General features: G+C 39.5%; 2 protein-coding genes and 1 long non-coding RNA gene across 3 annotated transcripts; 1 reads left to right on the top strand and 2 right to left on the bottom strand.

Moving 5' to 3' along the window:
• cir1 (corepressor interacting with RBPJ, CIR1) lies at positions 1–8,328 on the top strand. The gene is made up of 10 exons (XM_016292653.1): positions 1–196; positions 463–557; positions 668–741; positions 993–1,006; positions 1,630–1,682; positions 1,756–1,804; positions 1,932–2,049; positions 4,704–4,810; positions 5,083–5,168; positions 7,609–8,328. Exons 1-10 carry the CDS (start codon positions 125–127, stop codon positions 8,201–8,203), a joined length of 1,263 nt encoding a protein of 420 aa, XP_016148139.1. The 5' UTR covers positions 1–124; the 3' UTR covers positions 8,204–8,328.
• Positions 4,298–23,063, bottom strand: LOC107600700 (uncharacterized). The gene is made up of 4 exons (XR_001610830.1): positions 22,949–23,063; positions 17,794–17,798; positions 4,376–4,382; positions 4,298–4,308 (listed from the first exon to the last, which is right to left on the bottom strand). It is a non-coding gene; the product is annotated as an uncharacterized lncRNA (long non-coding RNA).
• sp9 (sp9 transcription factor) lies at positions 11,944–14,366 on the bottom strand. The gene is made up of 2 exons (XM_016292652.1): positions 14,281–14,366; positions 11,944–13,677 (listed from the first exon to the last, which is right to left on the bottom strand). Exons 1-2 carry the CDS (start codon positions 14,299–14,301, stop codon positions 12,379–12,381), a joined length of 1,320 nt encoding a protein of 439 aa, XP_016148138.1. The 5' UTR covers positions 14,302–14,366; the 3' UTR covers positions 11,944–12,378.
• Positions 23,064–23,290: the final 227 nt, after the last annotated feature.

The raw sequence follows: 23,290 nt of genomic DNA, 5'->3' as shown, positions 1-23,290 counted from the left end.
CCGCCATCATTGCGTCATAGCGAGGCGCCGCTGAGGGTGTTTTTATTGTGTTCGGCGGAAAGGCTTTAACACAAAACAACAGCTTTTAATAACAACTTGATCATTACGCTGGTGGTCAGAAGTCATGGGGAAGTCTTTTGCTAATTTCATGTGCAAGAAAGATTTTCATCCTGCATCAAAATCCAACATAAAGAAGGTAAACGGGAGGTTTTAGCTAGCAAGCTAAGCTACTGTTGCTACGGTGTAAACATCAGTTCAGAGCTGTACTTATTGTTCTAATTGGATACGCAGATATATTTAGTCACACACACATCATATGGTTGTAATGATATATCAGTGTGATATACATATCATTGAAAATGATAAAACAAAGTCAGTTTGATCAGCTAATGATATAGAAAGCCGAGTGTGATGTGAAGTGTTGAGAGAGAAACTGCTAAACTGCTAAACTCTGATTGTCAGGTATGGATCGCAGAGCAGAAGCTAACCTTCGACAAGAAGAAGCAGGAGGAGCTGATGCAGGCTTACGTCAAGGAGCAGGACACATACAACAACAGGTTAGAGGAGAGGACACAGGCCTGGATCCAGCTGAAACACATTCCCTGGTGTTACTCAGATAGTCAGGTCTTTACCTGTAGCTTTGTCTCTTGTGTGCATTATTCCCCAGACTGCTGATGGGAGATGATCGTGTGAAGAACGGCCTTAACTTCATGTACGAAGCACCTCCAGGAGCGTCTAAAGGTTATAAACTGGCTTTTCAGCACATTCTTCATGTGGTCGTGGACCAACACAAACATCTGTGGAACATTTACGAGTCTTTAAGAGTCATTAAATTAGTGTAACTGATGATAACCGATCATTCGTGTCCAAATCATGACACATATAAGATTTTCTATCAAAGTGTTAGACAATCAAGAAAAAAGAGTTAAACGAAAGCGTATGTATTCACCTGTTGTTGTTGTTGTTTTTATATCGTCACCGACTTCCTCCAGAGGAGACAAAAGAGGTAATGTTCATTTACATTACGTTAAAGTTTGCTGTTGGTTATTAGTGACTGTGCCGTGTCAAACTTTTAAATATGAGTATTAAACTTGTCAAGTATGTTTACTAGGGATGCACCGATACCGATACTCGCCCGATACCGATACTTTTATTTTTGGCACTTGCCGATACCGATACCAATATTTTTATTGCATTTGTAAATTTTTTAAATATTGGGTACAGAAACCAAAAGGGTATGTATAATGTTAGTTGGTTAACTTCATTTATCAAATAGATTCAGTCAAACCCTGTGTGGTATCGGCATTTGGTATCGGGGCATTTTAACGAGTACAAGCGCTCAGTATCGGGCCCGATACCAGTATCGGTATCGGTGCATCCTTAATGTTTACCCTCATAAAGCCTACTGTATTGTATTTGATGCACAATTTTTAAGGCATCTTAATCATCAACATGTTCAAACATTTACTGAAAAACCTAAGATTTGGTGTAAATTGTTAAATGTTTCATTTCATTTCTCTATTATTTCATGTGTTAGGCTTTAACACGCGCTTAAGAAGGCATCTTGTGGATTTTTCTCTTATAGTTACAGCTCATTATGTGACCTAAAATGACCTTTTTTCTCCTTAGGAAGGAGAATCTGAGTGCAAGTTTGAGTGGCAGAAAGTAGCTCCTCGTGAAAAGTAAGTTCACTAGTCAACACTTCTCAGGTTTGCACATTCATGCATTTCTTACGGTTATTTTCTGTCTTATCAGGTATGCAAAGGATGACATGAATATTCGGGATCAGCCTTTTGGCATTCAGGTGATGTTTCGTTCTGTGCTCTAGATAGATCTATAGATGCAGATGAACAGTTTTTACTTATCCACGGATGTCTAAATGCAGTGAATGTGGGCTTTGTGCTTGTTTCCTTGTTCTTTCATTGTTTTAGGTGCGGAATGTGCGCTGCATTAAGTGTCATAAATGGGGTCACGTGAACACGGATCGTGAGTGTCCCCTCTTTGGCCTGTCAGGGATCAACGCCAGCTCCATGGCCAGTGATGAAGCAGGTAAACTGCTCTTTCCTTGTACGATATATGATATATAGGCCTGGTTTCACAGACAGGGCTTAGACTAAGCCAGGATTAGGCCACAGTTGAATTAGGACATTTAAAGGGATAGTTCACCCAAAAATGAAAATTTGATGTTTATCTGCTTACCCCCAGGGCATCCAAGATATAGGTTACTTTGCTTCTTCAGTAGAATACAAACTAAGATTTTTAACTCAAACCGTTGCAGTCTGTCAGCCTTATAATGCATGGCAATGGTAACAAAATCTATGAGAGTAAAAAAAAACATGCACAGACAAATCCAAATTAAACACTGCGGCTTGTGACGACGCATTGATGTCCTAAGACACGAAACGATCGGTTTGTGCCAGAAACCGAACAGTATTTATATCATATTTTACCTCTAATACACCACTATGTCCAACTGTCTTTGTGCGCGTGCACGGCATCCGGTGCGTGAGGTGTGTACGCGCTCTGGCGTAGTTTACACAAGCGCCGGAAGTGATCTCTTGCACGTATACGTCACTCATTGTTTACACAGTGCACAAACATTGTAGGTACGACGGCTAATCAAAATGGTACTTACTTGCGCTTATCCGGATTGTTCAAACCGACTTAAAACTAAAAGATTACGTTCTCTCGTGCGAACTCATTCGGGAGTGGTGACTTTCCACGTATTCCCAACTTCTGAGCCTGCTCGCCTGAAGTTATGGTTGATTGCTCTTCGGCTGGATATCAACACATTAACGTAAACTAAGCCAGAGCGCGTACACACCTCACGCACTGGCTGCCGTGCGCGCGCCCAAAGACAGTTGGACATAGTGGTGTATTAGAGGTAAAAAATGATCTAAATACTGTTCGGTTTCTGGCACAAACCGATCGTTTCGTGTCTAAGGACATCAGTGTGTCGTCACGAGCCGCAGGGTTTAATTTGGATTTGTCTGTGCATGTTTTTTTTACTCTCATAGATTTTGTTACCATTGCCATGCATTATACGACTGATAGACTGCAACGGTTAAAGTTAAAAAATCATCAAATGTGTTCTACTGAAGAAACAAAGTCACCTACATCTTGGATGCCCTGCGGGTAAGCAGATAAACATCACATTTTCATTTTTGAGTGAACTATCCCTTTAAGTAATTTTTATAAAGTGCCTTAGAAAAAAACATCACTGGTGTCCTTCTTGAGAGAAAACAAAGGCATTGACATATTTTAAGATCAATCAGTGCAAGTTTCTTTCAGTTGAAACAGCTCAAGCTTACATTTTAGTCTGGGACTAGGCTTAAGCCTTGTCTGTGAAACCAGGGGATAGGTTTGCTGTTCTTATATTAGAGCTGATATACACTTTCAGACCTGTAGATGGCGGCAGTGTCTAATAATACACCTTGAAATTCTACAATACCAGGACAAAACTTTCTCATTCATGTCAAGTTCAGAATACAGGTGTTTCTGAGCCAATGCCATGTGACTAATGGCATCATATGAAAGTGTTGTCATGACAGCACTGTTTGGACAGTCCCTAACCTTCAGTAGTGACTATCCTGAGCTGAGGCAGTCAGGCAAAAAGTGCATTTCATGTTTTTAAGATTTTAGGTGATCTACTGTAATCTAATACGTTATTTGTGTTTATATGATGCTGGTAAAGTATTTTTATTTTGAAGTAGGCTAACCTGACAAACTTTTACCTCTTGTGACACTAGAAGCATATGGTAGCATTGTGTCTGAAAATCGATGATTCCATTTCTTTTGAAGGATACAAATATGATGGAATATTTCATACACATACTACTATCATTATCCAAACATGTCATCTCAAATCCAGACAGGGTTATTATAGTTTTATTCAAACTAAAACCATAAAAAACTGAAAAAACAAACAAACAACTTTTCTAAAATAACTGAAACTAAATGAGCTAAAACAAATAAATAACTGTTAATAAAATTAAAAAAAAAACCTAATAAACATGACAAAAACACGCAACAAAATTAAAACTTCAATTACAATTGAAGCGAAAAAAATGTAAATAATAAGAAGAACTATAATAGTATGTGGGTGATTCTAAAATAATTTTCACCCAAAATGTAAAAAGAAATAAGAATCTTTCATCATTTGCATCCTCTTTCTTTCTTCTGCAAAGCAAAAGAGTTTTTTTAAAGAGCATATGGAACCTAACGACCCTGACTTGGACAGAATTTGACAAATAAACCACTGATATTTCTCAAAATAGTTTAAGAACAACATAAAGTGGGGAAAATAAGCTCAAAATGTTAATTTTTGGCTGAAGCATCCCTTTAACTTCGAGTTGGTAGAGGTAGTGTGGTGTACTTGGATACTTTTCTCTCAGTTTGTGTTGTTGTGTTCCTGTTATTCAAATAAATCAGTGTGGCGGCAGTGTCTCATGAGAGAGTCAGGACGGTAATATGTATGTTGCAGAAGAGCGGAGATAGACACTACTCTTGTGTTGGTGGGAAAACGTTTTGATTGGTTGAAACCTCTGCTTCTGCAGAATGATACGGTGTGCGTCTTACCCAGCTGGGAGACGAGGGAGTTGATTTGGTGTGTCTTTGTGTTAACAAAGCCGCTAGTGTACCTCTCGCAGAGGAGGGGCATGATCACACATTATTTGTTCTGAAAGAGTGATTTGTCCTAACAGGTCCGTCAATGCACCCCTCCGAGTTAATGGCAGAGATGCGAAACAGTGGGTTTGCGCTGAAGAAATGTGTCCTTGGGAGGGACAGCACCATGAGTGATCCAGCACAGGTAATGGCCAGGTCCCTGCCCAAATATGACCCATGATATCCATGTCTGGAGCTCAGCTTGTGATTGCAGAAAAATGTCCAATTATTGAACGGATGGCTCACGAGCGATTCCCTAGAAGCTAGAACTGATGAGACCAACAACTACAATTGCAAGACAGCTGAGACATGCTGGATTTCACACTGTACTTCTACACAAAAGTGCCTTTCTGATTGGCCTCTTGTATATGTATGTTCAGCGAGTGGACCGACCTAGTGTTTGTGTTTGTGTTTCAGGAGCTTGTGGCCAGTGAGGAAGAGGACGACCCTGAGGTGGAGTTCCTGAAGTCTCTGACTACCAAACAAAAGCAGAAACTGCTTAGGTATGAGTTATTATTTCTTACACGTACATAGGCCTGTCACGATAACAACTTTTTGTTGTGCGATATATTGCGCCAGAAATAATTGCGATAAGCGATATTAATGTCATTTTAAAGACCATTTTATGCCACTGAATATATAATCATAATGTAACGGCATAATAATGCAAGAAGGCCTAATGACAACAAATGACAACAAACTTTACATTCTTAAAGTATCAAATTAAGTATCAAAATATTAGATACCTGAAAAAATAGTAAATAAACATTTTCTAACTAAGTGCAAAGTAGAAAAAAAAAGAAAAATGCACAAAGAACTTGTATGGAGATTTTTCCCGGACCTTCTTTTCTCTGTAAATGAAGGCTGCACACTATTGCTGAAAAACACAATCACTACTCAGCAGTCCGTATGCACAAAGACACAGATCCCTAAACAAGGCCATATCTGCAGATGAAACTTTGTTTGTAGAAGCATTTTTTAAATTTAAACTAGCACCAACTAAACCACGTTATGTTCGAGAAGCTGCGAAAGACTCAGATCCCTAAACAAGGCCATATCTGCAGATTAAACTTTTTTTGGTAGAAGCGTTTTTTAATTTTATTTGAACTAGCACCTCATGACTACACCACGTTATGTTCGAGAAGCTGCGAAAGACACAGGCGCAAGTGGAACGTACAAAACATGGTGACATTCATTTTTAAGTAAATATAATGGGCGATATATTGAGTCACCAAAAATTATTGCGGTCATGTACATATATTGCGCGATAAGTGGATATATTGATTATTGCGACAGGCCTACACGTACACAACCAGCTGTCTCCATAATAATATAATTGATCGTCTAATTACTGTTAATATAAATCGTTATAAATAAAATGGTCACAATTTAGTTTGGGGACGATTTCTTGCTATTAACTACGACTTTGCCTCAATAAACTCCTAATTTGCTGCTGCTTAGTAGTTGGTAAGGTAGTTGTAAAGTTTAGGTATGGGTGGATTAAGGGATCTAGAATATGGTGGTGCGTACACAACCAGCTGTCTCCATAATAATATAATTGATCGTCTAATTACTGTTAATATAAATCGTTATAAATAAAATGGTCACAATTTAGTTTGGGGACGATTTCTTGCTATTAACTACGACTTTGCCTCAATAAACTCCTAATTTGCTGCTTATTAGTAGTTGGTAAGGTAGTTGTAAAGTTTAGGTATGGGTGGATTAAGGGATCTAGAATATGGTGGTGTGCGTTATAAGTACAAATAAAGAGCCAATATGCTAGTAATATGCATGCTAATAAGCAACTAGTTAATAGTGAGAATTGGACCTTAAAATAAAGTGTTACCAATAAGATGAAATGGCAGGAAAAAAAAGAAATGAAAAATAAAGTTAGTAAAATTATTAGTTTAACATTATTATTATTATTATTGTTGTTGTTGTTGTTGTTTATTTTTTATTATTATTTATTTTTTTTGGATATTGAAAAGTAGAATATCTAATTTTTTAATTCTTTATAAACTGATTTCAGTGCAAGCAAGTAGCTGTTTAACATAAATATGCAATAGCCTTCAATTTGTGTTGCAATAATTTATTAACACACACACACACAAAAGTAAAAAATATTACCTATATTTAATATATAATATATATATATATATGAATAATAATATATTAGCGTTTAATTGTTTGGAATTTGAAAAAGATTTATAAAAATGTTTTTGGAAGATGTCTGTTATGCTCACCAAGGCTGTACTTATTTGTTCAAAAAGACAGTAAATGCAGTAATATTGTGACATTTTGTTACCTTATTTTAATTTCAAATAACCATTTTTTTAAATAGATTTTAAAATGTAACTTATTCCTGTGATGGTAGAGCTGTATTTTCAGCATCATTGCTCCAGTCTTCAGTGTCACATGATCTTCAGAAATCATTCTGATATGCTGATCTGCTGCTCAAGAAACATTTCTGATTATCAATGTCGAAAACAGATGTGCTGCTTAATATTTTTGTGGAAACCATTAAACATTTTTTATTTCAGGATTATTTGATGAATATAAAGTTCAAAAGAACAGCATTTATATGAAATAGAAATCTTTTGCAACATTATAAATGTCTTTACTGTGTCACTTTTTGACAATTTGATGCATCCTTGCTGAATAAAAGTGTTAAAAACAAAACAAAAAAAAACTTACTAACCCAAATATTTTAAACGCTGGAATAAAATGGAAAATGTCCACAATATACAGTACTATAACAATGACCAATCAGTCTGTTAAATCTCATCCCCTTCTTCTTTTTAGAAAACTTGACCGTCTTGAAAAGAAAAAGGAGAAGATATTTTAAACGCTGGAATAAAATGGAAAATGTCCACAATATACAGTACTATAACAATGACCAATCAGTCTGCAGTCTGTTAAATCTCATCCCCTTCTTCTTTTTAGAAAACTTGACCGTCTTGAAAAGAAAAAGGAGAAGAAAAAGAAAAAGAGTAAAAAGGAGAAAAAGAAGAGCAAAAAGAAGCAGAAAAAGAAACAAGCCAAGAGTGAGAGTTCATCCAGCAGCTCATCAGACAGCAGCAGCAGCAGCGACTCCGAGGATGAGAAACGCTCCGGAAAGAAAGCCAAGAAGAAAAGCAAGAGAAGGAGAAACCCAACCAGCGACAGCAGCTCTGAGAGAGAGCAGGAGAAAGACTCCAGACACGCACATTCAAAACACAGTGAGCACAGAGTTCAGAGGTCACCAGACAACAAGCACAGCAGAGAGAGAGGTAGAGATAGACACAGGAGCAGCAGTAGGGAGAGGAGGAGCAGGAGCCCTCGGCGACAGAGAGATGAGAAAGAGAGAGGTAAGGAGAGATACAGGAGCACGAGCAGGGAGAGAGCGAGAGAGAGAGGAGACAGGAGCGGAGAACGAGACAAGGGCAAGAGGGAAAGAGACAGAAACTCTGATAGAAATGTCAGGAGGAGTGTCAGTCGGGAACGAGGGAGGGGTGGTGAAAAACGTGAGGGAAGGACAGAGCGCAGCGGAGGGAAATAGCTGGAAGTGGATGGCCGCTATCTAAAGGAATAATGCAAATCAAACTTCGTACATAATTTTCTCACCCTCATGTTGTTCCAAACCCTAACCACTGTGAGGCTTTTTTTGTACTCTGGTCTACTTTATCATATATTTATATATATATATATATATGATAAAGTTGATAGAGACTGTGGCTGTCAAGCTCCAAAATGACAAAGCAGCACGTCTTGTATTACACGTCTTCTGGAGTCATACAATACCTTTTATGTGACAAACAAACCAAAATTCAAGTCATTATTCATGCATATTCTCCCCTTTCTTGAAAACATCTCTTGGTCACCCGAGAACCATTGACATTTGATAATAATTGGTACTGAGAGCAGGAAAGGGGGAGATTTTCAGTGAATATTACCTTTTAAAAGGTGTTCTGTTTGTCGAATAAAGTTATATTCAGAAGACTCGGAATACAGAACTGTGTCCCCCCCCCCCCTTCATCATTTTGGAGCTTCATAGATGTCACAACTGCTGTTCTGTGGAAATTTTAGCTGATTAAATGTATATATTTTAAAATTTCCTTTCCTAAATTCATAAGGGTTTGGACCGACCTGAGGGTTGATGATGATACATTTCAGTAAATTACTTGTTTTGGGTGGCTTTCCCATTTGTTCCCCGTTTACAGTCAGCTCTGAGGATTTCTCCAGAAGAGGGCACTCTGAGAATGTAGAAACTGTTCTAGAGCACAATTAAAATCATGTTTGACTGTTTTTTCCAATATTTGCTGTAGTCCTGGTTCCCTTTTCTTTTAGCGTTTAGCCCATGCAACATGTAACGTTTGTTTGACTCTTCGAGTCTTTTTACAAGATTCTACACGTAATATCTTCAATGAATTATTTTGCAAAATTGTAAAAGATTTTAGCTGCTTCTTCCTCACCTTAAACGTCTATAGGCTACTCCTTGTAAATTCAAAAATATGTAAAATAAATGTATAATGAATGTGACACAGAACTTCCTTTACTCTTCAACCTCAACCACATTTAACATTTTTCATGTCGGAAGACGACTGAACATGGTCGTTTCAAGGACTTTTACACTAATTTTAGAGTTTTGTTTGGTAGTTTCTTCGTAGTTTGTTAGGAATTGTATCTTGATTTAAATTCAGGGTGACTTTATTAGGCTATTTATTATGTTTAGCTGCAAAGAACTGTGTTTTTAAGAACTGTAACTGAATACACTGAAAAAAATGATTAATTCAATTTACTAATTTTTTTTAAGGTAAGTGGTGGCAACCAATTTACTTGAGCTACACTTAAATAAATGTTGCTGAAAGTTAGTCAGCTAAATTTGTTTATTGAAATGAAGCTAAAATAAATTGATTTCAACCACTTACCTTAAAATTGAGTAGCCTATCATTTTTTAAAAATCGAAATCAATGCAAAGTCCACTGATTCCACTCCTCATGTTCGAAGTGCCTTGTTCAAAATTCAAAAATAGTGAAAAGAGGCAACAAAAATATTGACGGCAGGAAATGTTTTTCATTGAGAGCGCATGGTTTATGCGCATAAATGATCAACATTAATAACAAACTCGCGCGAAATTTTTCAATATTCAAATAACCCCAACCCAAGGGTGGGCTGAAGCAGCCTACGATGTCAAATTTAATTTAATTGCAATTCAATTTGTTTTAATAGCCTATTTCAGGAACAAATACTGGCTACTTTTTTTATATGTTACAGAAAAACATATTCCACTCCTCATGTTCGAAGTGCCTTGTTCAAAATTCAAAAATAGTGAAAAGAGGCAACAAAAATATTGACGGCAGGAAATGTTTTTCATTGAGAGCGCATGGTTTATGCGCATAAATGATCAACATTAATAACAAACTCGCGCGAAATTTTTCAATATTCAAATAACCCCAACCCAAGGGTGGGCTGAAGCAGCCTACGATGTCTAATTTAATTGCAATTCAATTTGTTTTAATAGCCTATTTCAGGAACAAATACTGGCTAGTTTTTTAATATGTCACAGAAAAACATAAAAAACCCACTGAAAGGCTGAATGTGACAGTAAAACATGATCATCTACCATTCGCTGAAGTGAATTGGGTGATTTATTATTAATAATAATAATGAGCATTTAATGTGTAAACACGATCTGCGCTTGATGGACATTTTCTGACTGAAGGGGAGATGAAAGAGCAGCGCTCCTCTTTGATCTCTCTTTTATTGCCGCACGCAAACAAAGCTGACTTCTGCCTCGCGCTCAGTCAGAGGGCATTCCAGAGAAACGCGCACAAAAGGCCGTGAGTGACAGCGCCACTGTCCGCCACCCCAGGCGCATCACTCCCCTCCAAAAGCATGCAAAGCACTTCGATCGTGTCCATGTTTAAGCTTCCGTTTGTAAATCTTAATAGAACCATATAACGCGTGTAAAGCGTGCTCGTGAATGCCTTCACGCCCAAATAGCGCTCATTTCCGTAACACACATTTTGAATTGTGAGCCATAAAATCGTCGCATCCTATATTAACTTTTTAAAAGCCCGAGAACTGTATTCTGTACACCTGCTTATTTGGAGAAAACGCTTGCCTGGATTGGTGTAAAACGGAAATTGCATTTTGCGGTAGCCGATTTTAAACCTGGGATATTTGAACATTTTACAAGATTTATTGACCTTAAATATTTGATTCGTTATTTGCAAAATGTCATCCGTTTTTCACGAGGTCATTACATGATAATGGAGCGTTTTCTATATTTTGTGTGGTTTTACGGCACCGGCCACCAGCACACAGAAGGAAATGAAAATAATTGTATTCTATTGCCTTCTGGTCAATTTACCTTGCAGCACAGAAAGCGTGTGGAGCAGACGCGCAGCCCTAACGAGTTCCCAGGCAGGGCTCGAGCGGTAGCCTAATTATTCCGCCGGGTTTTCTGTGGCATCGGACGCTGCACTGGGTAAACACAAAGAAGTCAGAGAGCATCCTTGAACCTTTTCAGTACAGGGCCACTGATATTCAAATAGCAGCCAGGGACCATTTGACTGCGAGAGCATTTTAAATCCAACATTAGCATAAGGCCTCTCCCCAGTCCCCCTTTCAAAAGTGGCATCCAGAAAAAGGGTTGGGGGGACTGTTCCCATACCACCAAATCAAGTGTAGCGTTTTATAAAAGCTAAACGATGCTTTATGCCATCAGCCCTCTCTTGGATGGACATTTTCCGTTTGACATGCAAATTTAAGCAGTTAATTTGAGCAATTCAAATAAATATTCAGAGGCCCTTTGTCACTGAATCCCCTCGGAAAATGTGCGATAAAGAGCTGCTGAACAAATGATGTCTCGGAGAGTAATTAGATATTTGATAAGACACGAATCCCTAATCGCCGATACAAGACACATGGGGCTGCGATGCGCTCCAAGTCATAATTAATACTATTTAACAAGATTTTCATTTGGACAAAAATGCCTTTCCGGGGCATTAACTATTGATTTTTTCCCCACTGGGGAACACGAGTCTACATCAGCGCAACATTATCGATGTTTAGTCTGCAGTGGTTTCATTTTTCTAAAATGTAAATAAATGTGCGTAATTACGCGCGGGCTTTAAACGATTACAGCTGAGACTATAGCAAAGCCTCGGTTGAATCGGATGAAAACATTTGCACCAGACAACCCAATCTTTCGATTTGAAATCCCTTTAATTACTAAATGAAAGCCTTATAAGCGTGACTTTGTACAATTAAACATTTATATATTTTTTAGCAAGGTAAAGGAAAGGTTAAATGAATTTTAAATAGCTGTGTAACATACATACTGACATCCACAAAGTGCGTCGAAAGGAAAGAAAATTCCCTGAATTTCAGGATCCATCACAAAACAATCATAAGTAACATTTACAGGGGAAAATAACATGTTGTTTTTGTGGATATATGTACACAGTTAGCTCAACCGGCAGCCGTGGTTATTTAGTTCCCGCAGCGATTCCGCAGCAAATGTCCACTGTTAAAAACACTCAGCCTCGACGAGACTTCTTCGTCCTGAGAGCTGAGGAAAAGCGTTCGTCTGTGGCTGTGCGCAGCAGAAATAGCCAGTGTTGCACTGAAAGTGCTCGTTCCAATGCAATGTCAGAGTTTGTCGCATACTCCAGACCCGTTTCCTTTTCTCGATTCACCTAAAAGAGGAAAATGCCTTTGAGGTCAAGCTCAGGACTCGTGGTGCGGAGACTGATCTTTGACCGTGACCCGTGGGTTTACACCCTCTAAAATCAGTTCGGGCGACTCGGACCTGGGCGTCTCCAGGTTGCTGGTGTCGGTGTCACTGTCGCTGCCCTTTTTGCCTCCACCTCCAGCGGTGTGCGTTTTGATGTGTTTGCTCAGGTGGTCGCTCCTCATGAAGCGCTTGTTGCACACCGGGCAAGCAAACCGTTTCTCGCCGGTGTGAGTGCGCAGGTGCCTCTGGAGCTCATCTGACCTGGTGAACCGTTTGCCGCAAAAAAGCCAGTTGCACACAAAGGGCCTCTCGCCGGTGTGCCACCTCAGGTGCGCTTTGAGGTGAGACGTTTTCCCGTAGACTTTACCGCAGCCCGGGATGTGACAGCTATGGAGTCCTTTCCTCCGCAGGCTGGCCCCCGCGGGCCCCAGCCGCTCCGCCTCGTGGCAGTTTGGGCAGTCGCATGTGGCGCGTCCGGAGTATCTCCTGGAGGACCTGGATGAGGTCCCTATGCCTGAGCTGGCGCCGGAGATCATAACGTTTGTGGCCGACGCGTCAGTGTAAGTGGGGATCACAGTTTTGAATCCCTCCTGCGTCAACAGGTGCTGGCTGGTGGACAGGAGGTGGGACGCAGTGGGGCTGATGCCGGTGGAGCTGAACGCGGAGTGCGTAAGGCTGGAGAAGTCTGGGTTGTAGCTGCTGAGCTGCGAGTGGATGGCTTGGGGGGTTCCGGAGTGCAGTGAACTTTGCAAACTGCCGGCTGGGTTTTGCACCTCGAGCCACGAGCCTGGGTTCGTGTGCACATCCCACCACGTAGACGCGCCGTTGGCCACCTCGCCAGAGATGGTGGAGTGAAAGCCGGACTTGTACCACGATTCGTACGGGTGCGCCATGCCGACCCGCGGATATAGGGTCTCCGCGGACGAGTGCACTTTGGAAATGAAGGCGGACTGTCCTGACTCCTGCGAGGAAACGCTCGCCGTGTTGGAGAACAAGCTGCTGTACTCGGCGGAGAACGCGGAGGAGGTCGGCGAGGTCGAGGCCAGGCAGAACGCGCTGTTTGCCGAGCCGGTGCTGGGCGTTAGTCCCGAGGAGCTGCGGCTTGTGGCGACGGTGAATCCGGGCAGGCTGGAGCCCAGGTTGCAGCTCGACGACGATCTCTTCCAGGGATGAAATCCGCCTTTGGAAAACGCGCTGGAGTCGGGCAGAGTCGTGAGGGGACTGGTGTTGCCAATCTTGTTGCAGGTTGCAGCCAGCATGGCTAAAGGGGTAGTTCCAAACCGCGGCTCTTCCTGTTTGGATGAGAAGTTGATGCGCTTTACTAGACTGTAAAACATAGTTGGGCAAACAATCCAGCAAGTCTAAACCGAACGCCCGAATAAAACCAAAACAAGCGCGAAAATGAGTTGCTTCACTTGCGATTTTTTCCTGCTGGATTTCAAAATAGTTGTAAGAGTTGTCACGTCTTTAAAAAAAAAAAGACTTTAAAGAATTTCACGTTTACATTACGGTAGTATTATTTTGAATAGGCTAACTTAAGGAATATCAATACACTAATACATTAAGTGCGTGCTTTATTATTATTATTATTATTTTCCAGATGAACGTGGTTTTCAAGTTCTCAGTGTTTCATTATAGCTTCTTCAGATCAGCGCGTTGGTTTCAGCCTTCATTTAAAGCACAAAAGTGGATCTAAAAAACTAGAGAATTAAAATCTCTGTGAAAGCTGAAAAGGTTCTCTTGTGGCATCATTACTTTTAAGAACGAAAATAAAAGCCATTGAAAAGTTTGAATGCAAGCAAGCAAGCAAGCAAGCAACACTGGCATGTCAGTGCCATCCATGCAACTAAAAGAACGAAAATGCGTCGAATTCAAATAAAGAAGCGCTTACTTACCCCAAGTATAGACGTGGCCATATCCAGGGCCCTTCCTAGACAGCTAGTTGAAGAGAACAATGACTCAGTGTTCCAGTGTGTCTGAGGGACAGTGCGCTGAAGCTTTACTCTCTCTACTCGAGTTGTATAGTGAGCGCGTGCTTTGAAGTACAGCTGGCTGCACTACTCAGCCAATCTGAGCGCGCGGCGAGCCGCGTCCGACCAATAAGCGACGCTGCAGGCTCGAAAATCGCTTGATTTGCGCAATCACTGCAAATTGACGGAGGAACAATTAACACTATTAAACGTCTGTTCAGCATAAACACATTGGCCCGAGGCTCGGAGAGGTTTAGGTTACATATTTAGATATGTATATATATACTGTCTATTCTGCTGCAAATGAAATGAAACTGGGGCATCCGGTGCGCATTCTTTACGAAATGTGTACAGTATGAGACGCTGAAGAAAACGGGGGATTAATAAAGAGACTGCTCGCAATTAATGTCTGAATTAATATATTCACTTCGAGTGGTTTCTTTTCATTTGTGGATTGATTGCCCCTGCCAGCATTTATGTGTCAAATAAAGCTACATTTGATATTAAAGACAGAAAGAAAATAAACATTAAAAGGCACATTTAAATGATGCGTAAAAACGGTTTGTAATTTGTTAAACCCACATTAATTTTTTTAGACAAAACAAAACAGGTTTTTCGTTTAAAAGTAAGCACGTTAGATGTCAATGCATAGGCTGCTATCATAATTTTAATTCAGTGCAGGCTAATTCTGATCACCAAAGCGAACCCTTACGCGCTGCATATTTAAATTAAAACTCGGTTTGTATTAAAAAGCGCAGTCCGGCTTGAAAGCACCTTTTCTGTGGTAATTAGGAGCCTATTACAAGTCATTAGATTGATCAATGTGCCTTAAACAATGTGAGTGATTTATTTGGTAAGAACAAAACGCTGTGCATCTATTGTCGTGAGCCTGAGTGACGATATGCATCCATCACAGCGTTAAACAGCACAAGATGAATGATTAATCCGGACCTATTCATTAAAAGGGTCTGGGCCCGCTCCAGAAGCCCTGTATTCGTCCAGAAGCAGGGAGAAAGGGGTTTTCAGGGGAGAATTCTTCTCGGGTGCCGCTGGGATTAATTTGTCCCCACCCTTAAGAGGAAAAGCGCATTTGTGGATAATTAACTAATCTGGCTCATTTTAAATCCCTCTCTACTACAGGTCCTTCACTTGATCACCCCAAACAGCCTGGTTTCCTCCCTCTAACAATTCAGGGAGAGTCAAAACAAATATCAACTCACATCTCAGTTGCTTTCTTTTCTTTTTTTTGCAAATAGGCTAGTGTCACTTCTCGAGGCACCTCGCAGGTTGGTTTTGTGATTAAATGTCTCTATTTGGACAAAACTGTTTTGGGGCCAACAGAGAAAAAAAAATCCTGTGTTTGTGCACTTCATGATTTTGACAATAAAGCAGACGCTTGTTACCTCCGTTGACAGGTTCAAGCATGTGCAATGAGCTCTGACCGAACACTGAGGACTAAAAGTCGTCTTCTGTGCAACTGTGCTATTTTGTAATACACCCGTATGAAAGGACGCGGGGTTTGGGAACGTCTTTACGCGGGTGGCGCAAAACAAAGCGCAGTGAACAGAAACGCCTTTGTGCTTCCAAGCAGAACCTTTTCCCTCAATTATCTCAGTTGCTAGATTTAGTAAAACGAAGGCACAGATGTAATCATGGGTGGGGTTTTCGATTTGCAGATTCATTCATATAATAAATTCGCTAATTTATTACATCTCAGTTGGATATGTGGCTGTTGTTTTTTGGCAGATGTGAAAGCGCAAAGGTCACCGGTGCTCGCCGTGACATTCGCTTCCAAGTAACCCTGCAATTCCTCTGTACGTCGGGTTTTACTGCATGACAGTTAATATAGCTGTTGACTCTATACGCAATTAAACCAATCAAAAAACAGTCGCGTATTAAACTAACACTTGTCAAATTTGTCATTGTTTATAAACTGTAGTTTCAGATGAAGATGCATTTTAGGGGCCCACTGGGGTTTTATTCACATCTCTCTCTCTCATCATCCAGCATTATTTCATCTTAAAAACAGGAGGTTACAGCCTTCTTTGGCCATTTCAGTATCCAAACATGGTGATCTTATCCGTGCACATTATGATTTCATAATTTGCTCCCAGACAAAGAGCCTGTGGAGGATCGCTCTGACAAGCAGCGCGCAGGTCATGGGATGTCGTGTTTGTTCTTAAGTGGCCAGTGAATGTTATCTACTATTCTCTGCCTGTCACAATAGAGCAACAGTGACACTGCGCACATAATGCACGACTACTCTTGGAAATTTGCATATGTATGCCATATGATTTTTTTTCTCTCTCTAGGTGTTTGTTAATGTTAATGCCGTCTTGGGATATAGCCTACTATCTTGCTATTTTTTCCCACGTTATTTTATTTATGTATGCAATTCGATTTTATGTTTTATATTATAATTATATTTAATGTTATTTTTATGTTAGTTATAATTAAATATTGTTTTAAATGCAATTTTTTTTTATTAGTAGCTATACCAAAACAAGGAAGAAGAAAAAAATGCATTTAGCACGTTGCGGTCTCGCGGTCTCAATCAAGAGAGGCTTCTGGTTCTGTCAGGATCCAGCTCAGATAAACGCACGCGCCAACAGGTAAAGCCCTCGAGCCCTCGGTTCACGGCGCTGCCGCGGCTCTAACTCTACACGACGAGGCTGTCGCCTGTAATTTGTGGCGCAGAGGGATGGGTTGTGTGGAGAGGAAGTGCTGCGGTCCAGCACTGCTCTTCTCTGTAGTGACCGTGTGACTGACGGCTCTGTCCAGTTGGGTTTGGACTCGTCTGAGATCTCGTGAGACGCGAGCGGTTTGCTATGAACTTGTTACAAATAGAAAGATGTAATTAAACTGCTTTACAAAAAGAGCGCACTGTCGTGATTCTGTGCAGGCATTACGATTTAAGATGCTGTTGCTACATCACAGCGCCATGTATTGCCATAAATATGTACCTTGGCAAAGGCAATTCTGTCTTTTATTTTTCTTTAAGGACCTTTTAAGTACTGTTTCAGTAGTATATGAAAATCCATTCAGTACTATTGCATTTCCATCTGATACCATCAATGAAGCATGGTACAAACACAGTACTTTATTTGCTAGGGTATCATGTTTTTTTTATTTTTCATAAGTCTCTTATGGTCACCAAGGCTGCATTTATTTGATTAAAAATACAGTAAAAAAATGGTAATATTTTAAAACATTAGTACAGTAGTTTTCTATTTGAATATATTTGAAAATATAATTTTTTCTTATGATGCAAAGCTGGATTTTCAGCGTTCAGCATCATTACTCCAGTCTTCAGTGGCATGATCCTATAGTATATATATATATATATATATATATATATATATATTTATAGTCAAAATTTATTTCTCACATTATCACAGTTTATTCGCTATAGTTTGGAAAATGGTAATAAAATATGACAAGAACTCAGAGTTAAACACATTATCAATTTTACTGCTAGTCCACTGTATGAAGAATTTTTGGGTTTTAATATGTCACAGTTTACTTTATTTTGCAATCCTCACTTACATAAATTAACTATAGTGTCCTGCACTCACTAGTATAAAATATCTAAATATTTAAATATATAAAATATAAAAAATTGTCTGGTATCTGAATAATTTTTGGTTTGACTGTATATATATATATATATATATATGCGTATATATTTAGTCAGTCTATATAGACTGACTGTATGTCATGATATCATGGCTCTCTCATATAATTTCTTGGCCTTCATCTTTAGCAAGTCCAAGCAGATTTGACGGCCCTTGCAGTGTTTTATTTAGCTGTTTACAGAGAGGCTCCTTCACTACTTTAGAGGTCACTCTTAAAGTGCCCTTGAATTATATTCTGCTGTCAGATTGGATGCGTTATTCTGGGCAGTGAAAGACCTCGAGCCCTATGTCATCAATCTAAAGCAATTTCAGCCCTATTGGTTTTTGCGTTTCGATCAAGCAGTCATTCACATTCCCAGCAGCAGGTGAGGTGGAGACAGCTGGTCTCGCGCTCACCCTTCCCCGAGTGAAGGACTCTTCAGCTGCCGCAGAAATCGCTCATCCCGCTCAACATGAGGCCATGGTCTCACACCACCACTCCACCCGCGCAAACAATTTAGCCCTGAATCCCAAATCCAACAGATCTATTATAGGATTAAAGGCCTTGTTATCAGGCTTTGTGCTGGAATAATAGCAGAGCGTCAGTTCGGATTCGTATGTTATTTTCCTATGTCTTTTGGAAATGAGACAATGTTCTTTAGTGTCTATACAGTTCTGATCCAGTCATGTCAGTGTGTGCGCTGTGTCTCTATTTTCAGGAAGTCAGCTCGACACAACAGCGCGCCACATCTCAAGGCTTCCTCTTCCGCATCACTGAGCCAGATAAAAACACTGAATCCAGGCACCACCAACGCTGCCATTTGCCCTGCTCCTCATTTGTCACAAAAACTCATACACACACACACACACACACACACACACACACGCAGGCAGGCACGCACACACACACACTGTGCATCTGTCTGTCTGTATTTGTTGAAAGCTTTCTTTCTGCACCAGACACAGTCAATTAAGGTGCAAGAATAAAAGGAAAAGATTAAGAAATAAATATATCAGGCCGTATACTTTTTGGAGTCCTGTCAATGCTATAAAATGATTAATCAAACAATTAAATTCTGCCATTGCTATAACTTCTTTATTTTTTGGACCAGCACCCACTGGGCCTATAGATGTTTATTTTATTATATTTACAGTGGCTCCAAAATGCATTTAGACAATCCATATCATTAACTACAAACATGTCTCACTAACATGTGACAAACAGAAAATGTCTAAATACACTTTAACAGAAAACCTTTTTTTATAATTCAAAACTTTGTTTTTAATGACGTAATTAATGTATGTATTCATTTATTCATGTGCTTGATATGTGTGCTTTTAAGTGAGGAATTTATTTAAAATGAATGCTGCTTGGTTTTATATTTTGCATTTAATTCGGTGGCACTCAAACATTTGAACTTTTATTTAATTTAATTTATTTTTGATTTTATTTCATTGAATTTAGGGTGGTGAGATTGCTTAATCGTAATTAATTGCATCTACAAAAGAAGTTTGTATTTACATAATATATGCATGTGTACTGTGTATATTTATATGTATTTATAAACACACACATGTATATATTTGTAAAAAATATGATTTATATCATATATAAATCTATTGCATATTTTTTCCTAAATATATTCACACATATATGATCTAAACACAAACTTTTGTTGTAGATATTGCGATATCGACAGCCCTAAAATTGAATTGAATATTCAGTAGGCTCCACACTGAACTTCTGTATATATTTTCTGGGCTCAGAAGTGGGTGATATTGAATTTTCTCTGATGGTTTCTGGTCAGGGTGTGTAGGATGTATGTATGTTTTTCTGTCAAGGAGGTGTGTGCGCTATGTAAAGGCTTTCTGTCACGCAATAGTTTTATGTTTGCTGTTGAGTCATGACTGAGAGCGTCTGTCTGGCCGAGTCGGGATGGGACTGCACCTGTTCCTTCTCACACATGTTTACCTCAGCAGCCGTGAGCAATGCAGTGACTCCCTATAGTTTTATGACTACCTCGTCATGGAGGTTACTCATCGCAGCAGTGTGCAGGAGTCTTCAGAAATATATCCACTAAAGTGCACCCACATGTTGGCATGTTGCTTAAGATGAAATCACAAGGGCCGACATGATTCAGAGTGTGTAGTTTTGGTCAGAAAGAAGTTTGCACGATAACAGAGTCGTATTAAACTGTCTGCAGCTACTCATTTTGCTCAAGCTGCTACTCTTTTGTACTTTAGTTGCCTTCACAAGCTGCTAACTAAAAGTGATTGAAGGTAAAAGTAAAGGAGCTCTCAAATATAACATAGGCCTATTTGATTATTTTTACATTCAGATCAGATCAGAAAACAGCTTTGCTACCCTCACTACTGTTCAAAAGTGTAGGGCTGGTAAGATTTTTTAATGCAAGATGTTTATGCAAAAATACAGTAAAACAGCAAGCAATATAGTGAAATATTATTACAATTTAAAATAAATATTTTCTGTTTGAATACATTTTAAAATGTAATTTATTCCTGTGCTGCAAAGCTGAATTTTCAGCATCATTACTGCAGTCTTCAGTGTCACATGATCTTCAGAAATCATTGTGATATGATCATTTGCTGTTATATTATTATTATCAATACTGAAAACGCTTGTGTTGCTTAAGCTTTTTATTGAAACCTTAATAGAAAACAAAAGCATTCATTTGAAATAGATTTTTTTTTAACAATATAGAAGCCTTTACTGTCAGTTTTGATCAATTCAGTGTGTCCTTGATTAATAAAAGTATTAATTTATTTCAATCAATCAAATAAAATCTTACTGACGCCATACGTTTGAAAGGTAGTGGTATGTTTAGTGGTCTTTTGACTGTACAAATCTTCTAAAAGTTCATTTTGTCAGATTTTAAGAGTGCACTAACATGCAAATGGTCTCTAAGTAAACAGACATGGGCCAAAAAACACTAAACTCCAATTTGAGTTTAATAGGCTTTTGAATGCAAGTCAGAGTCGGCCACTAACAAAAGCATAATAAATACAGCAATTCCCAGAAGAAACAGTGGATTAAAACCATCTCTCTGAGAAAATCCCCATCCACTTGATTGGCTCTATGACTCTCTCTCCTCTCCACCTGTAGCTGGTGTGTGGTGAGCGCACACAGGCGCTGCTGTCCTGGGGCTGCCGTTGTATCATCCAAGCGGATGCTGCACACTGGTGGTGGTTGAGGAGAGACCCCCCCCCCCCCCACACACATGATTGTAAAGCGCTTTGGGTGTACAACAATACACAATAAAGCGCTATATAAATGCATCATTCATTCATTCATTCAAAAAAGAAAAAGAAAAAAAAAAAAGATCAATATCCTTGAAAGGCAACCCTCAATGTTTAAATGCTGCAAATATAAAACCGCTTTGTTTAACTGCCAATAATGAAATCCAAGACGAGAACTGAGCACGGCCTGACTTTGATATGCTCCTAACTGCATTTCTTTATCTTCATTAAGAGGCTGACATTCACAACAGCTTAAAGACAAACTGTTTGTCTCTGCCTTATTATGGCGACTAACTACAAACTGTCATTGGGCTTCGGCGGAGCGGTCCACACTCAATGCTTATCACATGTCATCTCTGCGTGGCAGCACAGAAATTACGCTCCTCTCATGTTTCTTTTGTGCTCTTGACATCGTCTTTGTCTTACACAATTAAGGTGTTACACGGTAGAATAATTTAAATTGCCCGCACTAAAATGGAGACGGAGGCTCTTTTTAAAAATAGCAGAATTTGTTTACTGATTGTATGCAGCTATTGACTTTCCCATTACTGGAGAAGAGCTCTGATTAGTGGATGTGCTGTTTGAGGCGGAGGGGACAGAGTTACAATACCGAGCGCTTATACTCATCGTTTAGTGGATCTCTTTGCTTGGCATTACCACTGGACACGGGAATAAAGGTGTCACGGCAGCTCCGAGGCCATTTTCTGACATGCTCAACAGCCCTTGTGAGGCGAGACAGGCTGCGTCAGTCGTACCCTTGGAAACTCTCTAAAAGGCTCTTGGAGATTTTCATATTTTACACGGTGTTATGCGTCTCATGTTCGCCTCAGACTGCAGAACTATTATTCTGGAGCTGTGTGCAATGCGGATGTCTGTCAGGAAGTGATTGTTTTCTTTGGGTATATCCACGTGCAGATGTGTGGTCCTGAGGATGAAAGCCAGTCTATATGTAGTAATGAGTTCATATGTGAAGCATTTCTTGAGGTTAACCTACTTTTCTTTTGACACTGTGCTCCCTGACAAGAAACCACCCAAATAACAACACATTTCCATTGTCTGAATGGAAAACGGTCTTCATTTGAATAGTGTAATAGCAGTATAATCATGTACAAGTGCACTTGGAGGTTTGCAGTATGGAAGAAAACGTATTTCTCCATGAGTTGCGTGTGTGAGCCACTGCACTCTAAAAAATGCTGGGTTGTTTCAACCCAACTTTGGGTCAAATATGGACTAACCCAGCTGTTGGGTTACATTTTTAACCAAAAAGTTGGGTTAAAACAACCCAGCATTTTTTAGAGTGTATCATGAAGTTGTCTTTACACGGCTGAGTTAAGCCAGGTCTGTGCCGACTCTAAATGCTCTGTAAAATTCCCCAATTTATTGTTGGGCAGGCTTCTTTACAACTGTAGCTTGTCAAACAGTTCTTAGCTACACAAGCTGTTTATTCAAAATTCAGGCTGTTTGTGTAAGGTACATTCTAAAAAATGCTGGGTTAAATACAACCCAGTGCTGGGTAAAATAGGGACAAGCCCAGCGATTGGGTTATTTTGACCCAGCGGTTGGGTTACTACCCAGAAGGTTGGGTTAAACATTTAACCAAACCGCTGGGTCAAAACAGCCCAATTGCTGGGTTTGTCCCTAATTTACCCAGCACTGGGTTGAATTTAACCCAGCATTTTTTAGCGTGTAGGCAGTATTTGGTAACACTTTAGTTTAGAGACCAATTTTCACTATTAACAAGTTGAATGCATTACTTGCATATTGGCTGTATATTAATACTTATAAAGCACATATTAATGCCTTATTCTGTATGACCATATTTTAGATCTCTTAAACAACAACCTTAACTACTTTACTAACCTTTAATAAGCAGCAAATTCAGCCACATGAATCTAGCATAAGTGATTCCTCTGGTGATATATTTATGTCCTGTTAAACAGACTGCATTCGCTTTTTATGAAATTCAAGCAGCTTTCAGATGCAGCAGCCTCAGGTCATATTACCAAACCATGTTTTTCACCACTGTACTTTACCACATTTCCAGCACTGCAGATCAGTCTTAC

The sequence above is a fragment of the Sinocyclocheilus grahami genome, unplaced genomic scaffold, assembly GCF_001515645.1.
Source record: "Sinocyclocheilus grahami isolate Dianchi unplaced genomic scaffold, SAMN03320097.WGS_v1.1 scaffold290.1, whole genome shotgun sequence".
NCBI lineage: Eukaryota > Metazoa > Chordata > Actinopteri > Cypriniformes > Cyprinidae > Sinocyclocheilus > Sinocyclocheilus grahami.
This window is presented reverse-complemented; position numbering and strand designations above follow the sequence as displayed.

What these genes read in the sequence shown, in the direction of transcription:
- cir1 (XM_016292653.1), top strand. Translation starts at nt 125, where the DNA reads ATGGGGAAGTCTTTTGCTAATTTCATGTGCAAGAAAGATTTTCATCCT. An exon ending in CAAAATCCAACATAAAGAAG is followed by an intron (nt 197 to 462) that starts GTAAACGGGAGG and finishes TCTGATTGTCAG; the next exon opens with GTATGGATCGCAGAGCAGAA. An exon ending in CAGGACACATACAACAACAG is followed by an intron (nt 558 to 667) that starts GTTAGAGGAGAG and finishes ATTATTCCCCAG; the next exon opens with ACTGCTGATGGGAGATGATC.
- sp9 (XM_016292652.1), bottom strand. Translation starts at nt 14,301, where the DNA reads ATGGCCACGTCTATACTTGGG. An exon ending in TGGCCACGTCTATACTTGGG is followed by an intron (nt 13,678 to 14,280) that starts GTAAGTAAGCGC and finishes TCATCCAAACAG; the next exon opens with GAAGAGCCGCGGTTTGGAAC.